Raw genomic sequence first — 12,252 nt, forward strand, 5'->3', positions numbered from 1 at the left:
ATCATTTACATCATTTGTTGTTTGTTTTTTTTTTTTATTGAAATGCTTTGGAGAATTAAATCATTGTCCAGCTCAGCTTTTCTTCCTTCATTTGAGGATCTTTGTCCATCAATGCTATAAGAAGGTCATGAATAGCAACACTTTTAACATTTCATGGGAAGTCTCCAATTTTTAATATTTTAAAAGGGTCAGGTGTTAAGTGAGTTTTCCAGCAATAGCTTTTAAGCTTATTAGCAACTGAATGTACTTTGAGATGTAACCTATGGTGTAATATGGATAATACATTTCTGTGCTATTGCTCTCTTTGGTTTATAAAGGCTCTGTAAAACTAACATTTTATAGGATGTGATATTTTTACAATTGTATGTCTCAATTTCACCATGTTTTTGTCTGAACAGGTTTAATAAAAAACCAAAGAGAGGAATACAATACCTTCAGGAGCAGGGAATGCTTGGCGCTACGGCAGAGGACATTGCGCAATTTTTGCACCAAGAAGAACGTCTCTGTTCTGTAAGAGTACATTGTAATTAATAAAATACTCTTGCCCCATTGTCATCTTCCTCTCTTCTGATGTCTGTATGCACTCTCTCTCTCTCTGTAGTTCATATTTCATTAATAGATAACTGGAAGTGTAAGGGTTCTAATGAAGGTAGTTAATAATGCTAATTTCGATTTACTTCCTGTCCCAGGGTTTTAGTAAAGTAGCAGTCCTTACATTAAGGCACTGAAGGGATTCCCCATAAATGGGAACATGCATTTTTTTCTATTCCTGCGTTAGTGTTATCTTGCTAACAAAGGATTATCTGGTACTGCAGTGGCAAAGCATTCTCTGCTGCACGTGAATTTGGGCGCAGTTCAGTGTTCCTTGGCTCACAGTAATGCAGATCTTGCTTTGGGAAGTGAAGGAAGCAACAATATGCAGACTGAAGGCATTTCCAGTGACACTGGTTTCTTCCCTCTAACGGTTGCTCTGCTTACTCGGTGAAGCATATCGGTCTTACAAAATGGACAGCTATGCAATTCTTGTGCTATAAACTTTCTTGCAAAGCTGGCAGTTGGATTGCACAGTAATAACTGTTCCTTGTGTTTTCAGACTCAAGTAGGGGAATTTCTTGGGGAAAGCAACAAGTTTAACAAAGAAGTGATGTACACCTATGTAGACCAGCTTGATTTCTGTGGAAAAGACTTTGTCTCTGCTCTCCGTATATTTCTGGAAGGTTTTCGTCTGCCAGGTGAAGCCCAGAAGATTGATAGATTAATGGAGAAGTTTGCTGCTAGATATATTGAATGCAACCAACGGTAATTCAAAACCTTTGTACTGGATAAGTGCCTGAAGAGGGCTGTATTGTTTGTGGCCCTTAGGGGCAAGATACAGCTTGTACTCGTATCAGGTCAGGAACTTCTACAGGCTGTTCTGAGGAGCACATCTTGTTGCTGGTATTGGCGCTGAACCTAGGCAAAATGGAAAATTTGGGTAGGAAGTATACTGATGCTGACATTTCATTAAATCGCAAATACTTGCTAGAAGGAATTATTGGAAGAGAAAGCCCCAAGTATGTTAAAGTCTTTCAGTATTTGAAGTCTTTCAGTATTAACTGTTCAGTTTTTAAACAAATGTAAATCAGTCAAGTATAAACAACAGTAATAAGCAGTAGCAATTGCTAAAACTGAAAATGCATGACATAAAGAGCTAGTAAGATGGTACATGTTTTTCCTTGCCCATTTGATGTTTAACAAAATGTATATATGATAGTTGACAACAAGTAGGCAGCATTGCTACTGTTTCTAATGCAGTTAACTAGCACTGAATTTCAGCTACATGTTCAGGCTTAGCTGGATCTTATTCCTTAGTCCAGTAGGTGCATCACTGCATTGGTTCTGTATAATTCCTTACGAAACCCTGGCAGTGAAAAATAAGCTGTTCTTCAGCTTTCATGGGATTACCCAAAGGAGGATAATGTTTAATCTTTTGAGAATGTATTTGAAAATTCCATTCATTGCTAGTTTTTGAAACTGTGAAGAAGATGCTTTTATATTATTTCCCTTTTTATTTCCATTTTAAAACACTTGAGGCTTCGTGTGTTTCTAAAGACCAATTTTAGGCTGTGTTAGCTTTTTGGTTGAATGCACAGCACTTCTGGGTACTTTTCTTGCACGTAGAAATAGAGCTAGTGGATTGAGGAATTAGAGCTCTAAAAACCTGTTTTGTTTTTTCCTCTTTGTTAGGCAAACGCTATTTGCTAGTGCTGACACTGCCTATGTTTTGGCCTACTCTATTATAATGCTGACTACAGACTTGCACAGTCCACAGGTAGAATTTAAAAGCCCCCAAACTTCAAACTTCCCAAAGTTCTAATTTCCCTGGAACTGAGTTCAGAATCAGATACCTAACTTCCTTGCTTTTTTACAGGTAAAAAATAAAATGACAAAGGAGCAATACATTAAAATGAATCGAGGAATCAATGACAGTAAAGACCTGCCAGTAGAGTATTTATCCACAATCTATGAAGAAATAGAAGGAAAGAAGATTGCAATGAAAGAGACAAAAGAATATGCAATTACAACCAAGACTAGTAAACCAAGTAAGAAGGAACTAGAAACTGGAAAGACCACAGTGCTCTTGAACTACTGTAGTAACTTTCAGAGTGTCACGGTGGAGTTCAGATCCCTTTCTGAAAATATCTTTGTGCGATAAGTAAATTACATTTAGACTGGCTAATACAGATACTGGGAATGAAAGTGGCTCAGTTATTACTTAATAGTGCCGCTTCTGTGGCGGAAACAGCTGTGTAAGTGCATCTGGCACCATCGCAGGGAGGCACCAGAAACTAGATTTGGGTATTTTTTTTTGTATTTTCAGACAGTGGGGAAAATGGTGGAATAACCGAAGGTGGCACTTTTAAAGTAAACTTGTTTTCATGTGTTTGACAACAGGTTTGGGTGTTTTTTCTGTCTCCCTGTCACTAGCATCTCATAGTTCAAAGGCTGGCAAGTGCCACATTCCTTGTGATAATGTTTGGAAAAGAGATCAGAGTTTATCATGACCTAATGACCTATCCTCAGCTAGACCAAATGAGGATTACTGTGTAGTGTACACTAGAAACCAGTATCCCCAGCTGTACTCTGCTTTTCCTTAGAATGGCTAGCAGAGTGACTTAATGGTGTATGCCTCTCAAATGATAGGTCTTAATATATGGCATATAATAAAGGGCTGAATTAGTTGTTTTGTATAGAATGAAGTCTCAAGTTGGGATGTAGGTTTTGGTGCTGGAGTTCCTTGCTTGTAATGTATGAGAGCCTCCTGAATTCTAACGTTCTGGAAGATTTTCATGTTCAGATTTTATTTGCAATAGTTTTAACATTTTGTGATGCTCAATATGAAGACATGCAATATTCTCATATAAAAGGAACCAGTGCAACTGTGTGGTGTTCCCCTTAGGTGTAGCTAATGAGAAGCAGCGGAGGTTGTTGTACAACTTGGAAATGGAACAAATGGCTAAAACAGCTAAAGCCCTCATGGAAGCAGTAAGCCATGCAAAGGCTCCTTTTACTAGTGCCACTCATCTGGATCACGTCAGACCCATGTTCAAAGTAAGTGTGAAGATCTCCTGTATCTTCATTGCTAAGGGTTTTAAGCATGGAAAAAAAAAAAAAGGTGGAAAACTACTCTGAAGAGTTAAATACTGCAACATTGGACTTCTTTGATGTATTTGGTTTCAGTTACCCCCTGTTTTGGGCTAAAATTGTAATAGACTTCTGATCTCAGTTTCTTCCTTTCTTTAGCTTGTATGGACTCCATTGCTGGCAGCTTACAGTGTTGGCTTGCAGAATTGTGATGACACAGAAGTTGCATCCCTTTGTTTGGAAGGAATACGTTGTGCAGTCAGAATAGCCTGTATCTTTGGAATGCAGGTTTGTGTAAGATCTGGCATGGGGCTTGTTAAGGGCAGTGTAGGCCCTGGGAAGCAGATGAAGAATTACAAGCTTAAGCATAGAAAATGAGGATTCTTATCTACTTGCTTGAAATGGTAAAATAAAATATTATCATCTTGTTTTAGTTTAGCATCTTGACAATCCCACCAAGCTTTTCTTCATCTCTGCTTTCCTTTTATTGCTGAGTCTTCTATTAAGAGTGTTTGCTAACTGGCATCGTACTCTCCTTCAGCTGGAAAGTGCTCTGATAGTGCCACATACATAGAAAACTGTGTAGGCATGCTGGACAAGTAGCTTTCTCTAGCTTTACAGGGATTTGATTACGATGCTTGTTTTTGTTTTGTAGCTTGAACGGGATGCTTATGTACAGGCCCTTGCTCGCTTTTCCTTGTTGACTGCCAGTTCCAGTATTACAGAAATGAAACAGAAGAACATAGATACCATTAAGACACTTATTACAGTTGCTCACACAGATGGCAACTATCTTGGCAACTCTTGGCATGAGGTAAATCTTGATTAGTTTAAATAGTGCAACTGTGCTGTTCTTTGAAAACTTGAAGGATTTTATTCTTCTACTACTACTGCTGTGTTATGTTCTGTGGCATCACTCTTTGGCTATGTGATAATACAAGCCAGAAGGTACTCTAGCTGGCATATTGCTTGAACCTGGCTTACAGCATATCATCACAAATGCTTGTGCCAGTCCAAGGGATGATGTGGGGGAGTAAGAAGGAAGTCAATTTTGTCCTGATGGCAAGGCACAATTTTGGCATTCTCACTGCCAGTGTTGGAACATCATTACTCAGAGTGGTAGCTGTAATAATTCAGTCTTTTCACCTCCCTGGGACAAAGAATTCTCTCAAAGATCAACTCCAAGTTTGTGGGTTTGGAAACTGATGCTGTGAGAAGTAATAAAAAGGTTTCCTCTACTACTTAGAGATCCAAGTTAGACTTTGTGGGTAGTTTATTTTTTCTTGTCTTGGAATGACTCATGGCAGCTGGTGATCTTGAGTGAATCACTCGACTTTATTTCCAGTTGTATTAGTAATGTTTCAGCTATATCAGAACTGTTACCGTTGTCAAAGTAATTTTAAAGGTTAGAGAAAGTAACCTTTACAATTTTTTAACCTTTAAAACCTTTAAAATATTTATAACTTGGAAAGTTATCAATATTAAATATAAATATATGTTAGGAATAAAAATATGATGGTTTCCAGAAACACAATGTTTAAATATTTTTTGTTTTAGATCTTGAAATGTATTAGCCAGCTGGAACTAGCACAGCTAATAGGAACTGGAGTGAAAACCCGATATTTATCTGGCTCTGGGCGTGAAAGAGAAGGAAGCATCAAAGGTTATGCATCTGGAGGGGAAGAGTTCATGGGCCTCGGATTAGGTGAGAGTAATAGCCTTGAACTTCACAAAGATGCATATATAAATTGAGTACAATGGCTAAGAAAGATCAGTGTTACAGGATATTAAAATATATTTACTTCCATTTGAAAACACTCTGGAGCTGATGCTATGCACAATGATGCTGAATGTAACAACTGTGCCCAGCATTACTTGTGTCTGACTTAGAGACTGTATTTAAAAATAACATTTTATCATTTCCAATCTTAACAGCATTATATCATCTTAATAAATGTGATGGTCAAAATACAACACCTTAAGCAAAAAAACCATACTTCTTACTGGATGTTTAATTTTTTAATAATCTGGTAGATGCAAAGGCACAATCTGCTCACATAAATTCCAAGCTAATTAGAAGCAGTAGTCATGTGTCTTTGCTTGTATAAAGTTGGGGTTAATATAAAGTCATGATTTCATGATGCTAAATACTGGGGTTTAATGGTTTTTATTGCAGGTAACCTTGTTGGAAGTGGAGCTGACAAACGGCATATGGCGAGCATTCAAGAGTCTGTGGGAGAGACCAGTTCACAGAGCGTAGTGGTAGCAGTAGACAGGTACTGGGAGTATCATCTCTTATCTGGGGAAAATGTGACATGAAGTTATTGACCATCCTCACTTCATTTGTAGACTCTGAGAGGGGCTTTTGTTCTCAAAGCCCATTTCTCTTGCGAGACAGATGCTGATAGTTAAATGCTTTCTCTGGAACCAATAAGTAGACTTCTTTAGGCATGTAATGGTCACAAGCCAAAGTCTGTCATTAAATAGCAGTACAACTAATATAGTGTATTGTGAGAAGGGGCACTGTTTGTATGCATGTGTTTTCGGAGTAAGCTATCGAAGACCAGAATTAGGTTGGTGTTACAGTATTTAGGTATTTTTGGTTTACAAATCTGCCTATTATCCAATTAAATTATGCAGTTTTGGTCTTGTGAATGTCAGTATTTCAGCATTTCTTTAGTTGCTCTTCTTCAGCTCTTTATTTATTAGTCACTGCATTCTTGTCTGAATTGTTATCTTTCTTAACAGTCCTCCTAAAAATGGTGTCTAAAGAGATGCTTCTATCATAAACAGTGTGTTGGAAGGGGACATTTTTTTATTATGATTGAAACTTGGGCAAGTCTGTAGAATCATATCTTCAGACTTGCAGTATTCATTGTAACATAAATTTGTCTGTTACCATGTTAAAGTCTAAAAAATTTGGGAACATTCTTCACTTTACAGTGGTCTATATGAACCACTATAAGTGGTCTGAACTCCCCTCAAGACTTCTTGAAAAGGGTGAAGGAACAGTGGTGCATTCACAGTCTGTCTGCTGTTTGTTTTGACAGCCCCAACTTTGGTATTCTTGAACTATGTAGAGATCAAGCAGATGGCTGCATCCAGTGATGTCTTGCAGCAAAGCTTTCTTAATGTCTTTATTCTCCTTATGAAATTTAACATGGTGGCACCAAAATGAGAGTTCCAGCACTATGTGCTCTGGATAAAATTGTGAGCCTGTGCCTCTTTCCTGCAGTGAGGCAGGGGCATAGTAGACTCTGACTAGCAGCAGGGACAAGAATGCTTAGACTAGATAGGACGAGATAGGACGAGAAGTGCTGCCAAGGAGTAAGAATAAAACAGTTGCTTTTTATGGCATGGGGGATTGTCAAGTACCTCCAGGAGATGTACTGACATTTGCCTATAGCAGTAAAATGTGATTGACTCTTGTGGATGTACAGCTAAAACTACAACTTATTTGTTCCATAGGATATTTACAGGATCAACACGTCTGGATGGAAATGCAATTGGTATGTATGCTGGCCATTTTGTGGGTTACAGGAACTCTTGCTATGTAACATCCTGAACTTACTGTAGTGTCTTCTAATGTTCAGTTGACTTTGTCCGATGGCTGTGTGCTGTTTCCATGGATGAGCTGGCTTCCCCACACCACCCACGGATGTTTAGCCTGCAGAAGATAGTGGAGATATCCTATTACAACATGAACCGCATTAGGCTGCAGTGGTCAAGGATTTGGCATGTGATTGGAGATCACTTCAATAAGGTATTTTTTAAAATCAAGTTACAGAACATACATGAATAGCAGGACTTAGTCAGCTTTTACCTTTTATGTTCTAAGTGGTGTAGGCACCCAGTAAAGGCATTTAAAGGAATCACCTGTTTAAAAAAAAACTAGTGTATGCTTAGAAATGGAAATGCTTATGGGAATGATCTTTTATCACTTCATGACATGATTTTTGTATTTGTAAGTATGCTTTATGTCATTGTCTTATCCTTTTGATCAAATGCCAAGTTAGTTTTCTTAAAAAATCATACTTCTGTAAAATATATATAGGTGATCCTGGAATAAGTAATTTCCTGTTGGAAACTGGACCATGTTTGGGTGGGACTTTTTTAACCTGAGCTAATTTTTTTAGTGTCTAGCTGGCTATTATTTGTTGCACACAAAATCTATGGCTCTGTTTAGTTGGGTCAAATGACTGAGAAAGCCCTCTCTGAAAGTAATGGCTACTTTCTAAATATCTGAAAACTTCCATGTGCTAATGATTTTTAGTGGACTGACTCGAACCTTGAATGATGAATTTGTTACTCATAAGTAACACGTCAGCTGGTGTTTGAAAGTGTGTTTTCATTCTAGGTTGGATGTAACCCCAATGAAGATGTTGCCATCTTTGCAGTAGACTCATTAAGGCAGCTGTCAATGAAATTTCTTGAGAAGGGAGAATTAGCCAACTTCCGCTTCCAGAAAGACTTCCTAAGGCCTTTTGAGCATATTATGAAGAAAAACAGGTGTGATGCACTGCACTCTGTGTTAGCTTGCTTTAGTCCTGCTTAAAGATGCTACTTGGTGTGGGTTAGATTGTCATGTACGTGGAAGGGGTGCAGTTACTCTGTGGCTGTGTGAAATTGTGCCACTTGTGAAAGTCTTGCTTCCCTTTTTCTTTTTAAGATCTCCAACTATTCGGGACATGGTAATACGCTGTATTGCTCAGATGGTGAACTCTCAAGCTGGTAATATTCGTTCAGGCTGGAAAAATATCTTTGCAGTCTTCCATCAAGCAGCATCAGACAATGATGGGAATATTGTGGAGCTGGCCTTTCAAACTACAGCACACATAGTTAGTAAGTAATGCTTGGCAGACGCGAGTACCCAAATTAGATTTGCTGCTGTGACTGATTTAAAAGGCCTGTCTGAATAAGACTTTCATATTTCCAGGTAAATAAACACAAGATCTTGCAGACAGACTGTTCAAACTGTGCAGCTATGTCTTACCCATTAAGTCTCCTGATTGCTATGGACAGGAAGACTTAGATACAGATATCCTGCTATAGAATTTTGGAAGTTTGGAATAGATTCAATAAGCTTGTATGCTGCTCCATCACACTTTGTTTTGGATTAAGGAATGCCTTTAATGAACTTCCATGCTGTTTTTTTTTTTTTTTCCTCTGTTGCTACAGAATATGAATAGTTGCAGGTTTAGATAATTTAGGTAAATTTAGTCAACTTTATTCACAAGCTAACATAAAGCTTTACACTTGTTATTTCTCAAATATTTTAAGAGCTTTGGCTTGCATATGGTGTGGGAGGAAACTGAACCATATAAGAAGCCATGAAATAATCCTGGATTATAAAATTGGTAATTATCCAACCTGAGAGAATGTTATGCTGACCAGTTTGGGCAGTGGGGTGTGATCGGAAAATAGTAAGGGAAGATAGACCCGTATTTAATCTAGAAGATCTGGGCCTTTCATGTTTGTCCCTTTGGTAGTGATATACCATGTCTGACATACCTAGCTCAGTGCCAGTTTATCTATGGATGTCTATATCAGTGAATTTTTAACAGTGTGTGTGTGTGTGTGTGTTTGTTCTTCACAGCAAATATTTTCCAACAGCACTTCCCAGCAGCAATTGACTCATTTCAGGATGCAGTAAAATGTCTTTCTGAGTTTGCCTGTAATGTTGCATTTCCGGACACCAGCATGGAATCCATCAGACTTATTCGCTATTGTGCAAAATATGTTTCAGAGAGACCTCAGGTATTTTGTTTTCATTTTTACTCCTCTGTATTATCACGTTATTTTGTACTGTTAAAACTGAGGCTAACCTTGTAACTAAGAAGAGCTTTTGGACTGCCTTCCAGCAGCAAGTATATGTATTAAAAGCTTACTCAGAATTAGGAGTCAGTCTGGTATTATGTAAGCAGTAAACTAGGACTAACTAAAAAAATTTGAGTCTTATCAGGCCAAATTTGAAATAAATGAATGAAATAATTTTGTTTTGTTTTAATAGAATTAGGATGACCTGGAAAACAGTATGTTCTGTCATACTAATTATGTTTAGTTAAATTGGTTACCAACACACGTATTTCTCTACATCAGTTTATTGTGTGAATACTTAATATAATAACCACTTCCCTGAAAAGGGCTTGGAATTAGATTGCAGTCGCGTGTTACCATTGCAAGACATGTATGCTGTGTTCCATATGCCAGAAAAGTGTAGAACTGCTTTATGCCAAGCTTGAATTTCCTTATTATCTATATTTACATAATTGTTACCTGTCACTGGTAAACTTGCTTCCTGAAGTCCAAACCTCTGCAACTTGTAAAGCCTTTATCAGGACTTAAGTAAAATGGATTTAAATACTTATTTTCCATATATTTCCCCCCCAGTATTTTCACAAATAGTTATGTCTCAGTTTTATACTTAATATTTTACAGGGTTAGAGTGTTATGCATGAAACTAAGCTAACTTTTCAAGTCTCTCTGTGCCACTAGTGGTATCTAAATCTGTCAGATTTAGAGATTTTTGAGAATATTGTTTTTAATCTCTTACTTTCTTGCCCATCTTTAAGGTCTTAAGAGAATACACAAGTGATGACATGAATGTTGCTCCTGGTGACAGAGTATGGGTCAGAGGATGGTTTCCTATTTTATTTGAGCTTTCTTGTATCATCAATCGATGCAAATTAGATGTTCGAACAAGGTAATAAAGCTTTATTGTTATTGTTATTATTCAGCTACTGAAGAGATCAGGTGCACATTTTAACATCTCCTTTACTTGTGTGGGTTCTTTTATAGAGGCTTAACAGTCATGTTTGAAATAATGAAGAGTTATGGCCATACCTTTGAAAAGCACTGGTGGCAAGATCTGTTCAGAATTGTGTTTCGGATTTTTGATAATATGAAGCTCCCTGAACAACAAACAGAGGTAAAAACAAAAACCCCAAAAAGCATCAAATGTTAAAGTTATTTTTTAAGAACTCGAACAATCAAAGCAGCAGTTTGTATTTTTTGTCTTGCCATTGTATTTCCAACCCATACTGCCCCCAAAATAATGATGTTCTGTGATGTGTATGAAGTTGTCATAGTATCCAGTGACCTATCTGTCTGTCTGAATATTTGCAAGGGAAATATTCACTCTTTGTTATGAAAATGTATGGTTTTCTGAACAGCATTCATGTGACCAACTAAATGCTTCTGAGAAGACTGTAGTAGTGAAGCTTTTATCTGAATTCTGCTCTTCAGAGGCCACATCCTTTGTTGAACAGCCATGCATAAGCCAACTGCTATCATCACAGAAGATCTCATGTAAAAACCAAAGCCTTTTCTTGTTTTCTCATAGAAATCTGAATGGATGACCACAACATGCAACCATGCACTTTATGCCATCTGTGATGTATTTACACAATTTTATGAAGCTTTAAATGAGATCCTTCTTCCTGATATACTTGCACAGTTACACTGGTGTGTAAAACAAGGTAGCTTATTTTACTTGTATCTTTTGCTTAATGTATTTTTCTGAAATGACCATTAATTAAGAAAGGAAAAATTAGCTGAATTTTGGAAGAATGAAAACTACTATTAAGACAATATGTTAAGTCACAGATGAATGCACTGTCCTAAATATTTGAGCATCTTTCTGTTTAATCATTTAGGTAGCTCTTCTCTTAATGGTGCTTCTGTTTATTGTGCTATTGTACAAGGCAAAAGCTTTTGAAGAGTTGCATTGATCTTCTCCCAACCTTTATTTATTTGGCTGCATGGATAAAATACCTCATTTACTTCCGTACACACACACACACACATATATATATATATATATATATATATATATACACATATGCATTCTGATTTTTTTTCCTTTTTTTTTTGTTTCCTTCTTCCCCCTTCCCTTCCCTCAACCACATAGTACTTTTAAATACAACGTCCTAAAGAACGTGCTTTCTTTTGTGCTTCAACTGTTATGCCTGAAATCCTGCACGTTGCCAACAGGGAATATGGGGGGACTACCTTCAGGAAATTATGAGTTTCTAATTGGTGTTTTTCCTTCCTTTGTCTCACTGTATGCTTCCTTTCTGCTTCTCTTCTGAAGTCTAGTTTTAAACACTATTTTTTTATTCAGTAGGTTCCTAACATTGATATTTTAATACACTTTATTTGGGTTTGATACCATTAATTTCACAATATTGGTAAAAATGTCTAATGGGGCAGTAATGGAGAATGTTTAATTTTTTATTGATACTGTAGAATTGATAAATCTGGAACATTTCTTTCATAGATAATGAGCAGTTGGCTCGATCAGGTACAAATTGCCTAGAAAACCTGGTAATATTAAATGGACAGAAATTCAGCCCTGAAGTCTGGGGACAGACGTGCAATTGTATGCTGGAAATCTTCAAAACTACTATTCCTCATGTGTAAGTTCATAAACTTCATTCTCATACAACTACTTGCTTTAAGAGCAACAATCTTTATCTATTTTTATTTTGTTTTACTTTTTGAAGCTTGCTGACATGGAGGCCTGCAGGGATGGAGGAAGATGTAGGTGAAAAACACTTGGTAAGAGTTAATTCAGTGCAACAAACTGACTTGAAGTGGTTCGTGTTAGGTTAGTTTTAAAAATATTTT

At 37.1% G+C, this 12,252-nt stretch overlaps 1 protein-coding gene across 2 annotated transcripts in view; it reads left to right on the top strand.

Moving 5' to 3' along the window:
* Window positions 1-12,252, top strand: part of ARFGEF2 (ADP ribosylation factor guanine nucleotide exchange factor 2) — a 36,410-nt gene that overhangs the window by 15,755 nt on the left and 8,403 nt on the right. For both annotated transcript variants that reach the window (XM_065691715.1, XM_065691716.1), the window contains exons 15-33: window positions 399-510; window positions 1,094-1,299; window positions 2,227-2,311; window positions 2,411-2,582; window positions 3,440-3,591; window positions 3,784-3,912; window positions 4,280-4,438; window positions 5,182-5,329; window positions 5,801-5,900; window positions 7,093-7,133; window positions 7,218-7,387; window positions 7,982-8,133; window positions 8,294-8,466; window positions 9,221-9,381; window positions 10,197-10,327; window positions 10,423-10,552; window positions 10,967-11,102; window positions 11,903-12,041; window positions 12,129-12,183. In XM_065691715.1, coding sequence (XP_065547787.1) covers window positions 399-510; window positions 1,094-1,299; window positions 2,227-2,311; window positions 2,411-2,582; window positions 3,440-3,591; window positions 3,784-3,912; window positions 4,280-4,438; window positions 5,182-5,329; window positions 5,801-5,900; window positions 7,093-7,133; window positions 7,218-7,387; window positions 7,982-8,133; window positions 8,294-8,466; window positions 9,221-9,381; window positions 10,197-10,327; window positions 10,423-10,552; window positions 10,967-11,102; window positions 11,903-12,041; window positions 12,129-12,183 — 2,551 coding nt within the window. The remainder of the gene's footprint in view (window positions 1-398; window positions 511-1,093; window positions 1,300-2,226; window positions 2,312-2,410; window positions 2,583-3,439; window positions 3,592-3,783; window positions 3,913-4,279; window positions 4,439-5,181; window positions 5,330-5,800; window positions 5,901-7,092; window positions 7,134-7,217; window positions 7,388-7,981; window positions 8,134-8,293; window positions 8,467-9,220; window positions 9,382-10,196; window positions 10,328-10,422; window positions 10,553-10,966; window positions 11,103-11,902; window positions 12,042-12,128; window positions 12,184-12,252) is intronic.

Source organism: Lathamus discolor, chromosome 11 (genome assembly GCF_037157495.1).
Source record: "Lathamus discolor isolate bLatDis1 chromosome 11, bLatDis1.hap1, whole genome shotgun sequence".
Lineage (NCBI taxonomy): Eukaryota > Metazoa > Chordata > Aves > Psittaciformes > Psittacidae > Lathamus > Lathamus discolor.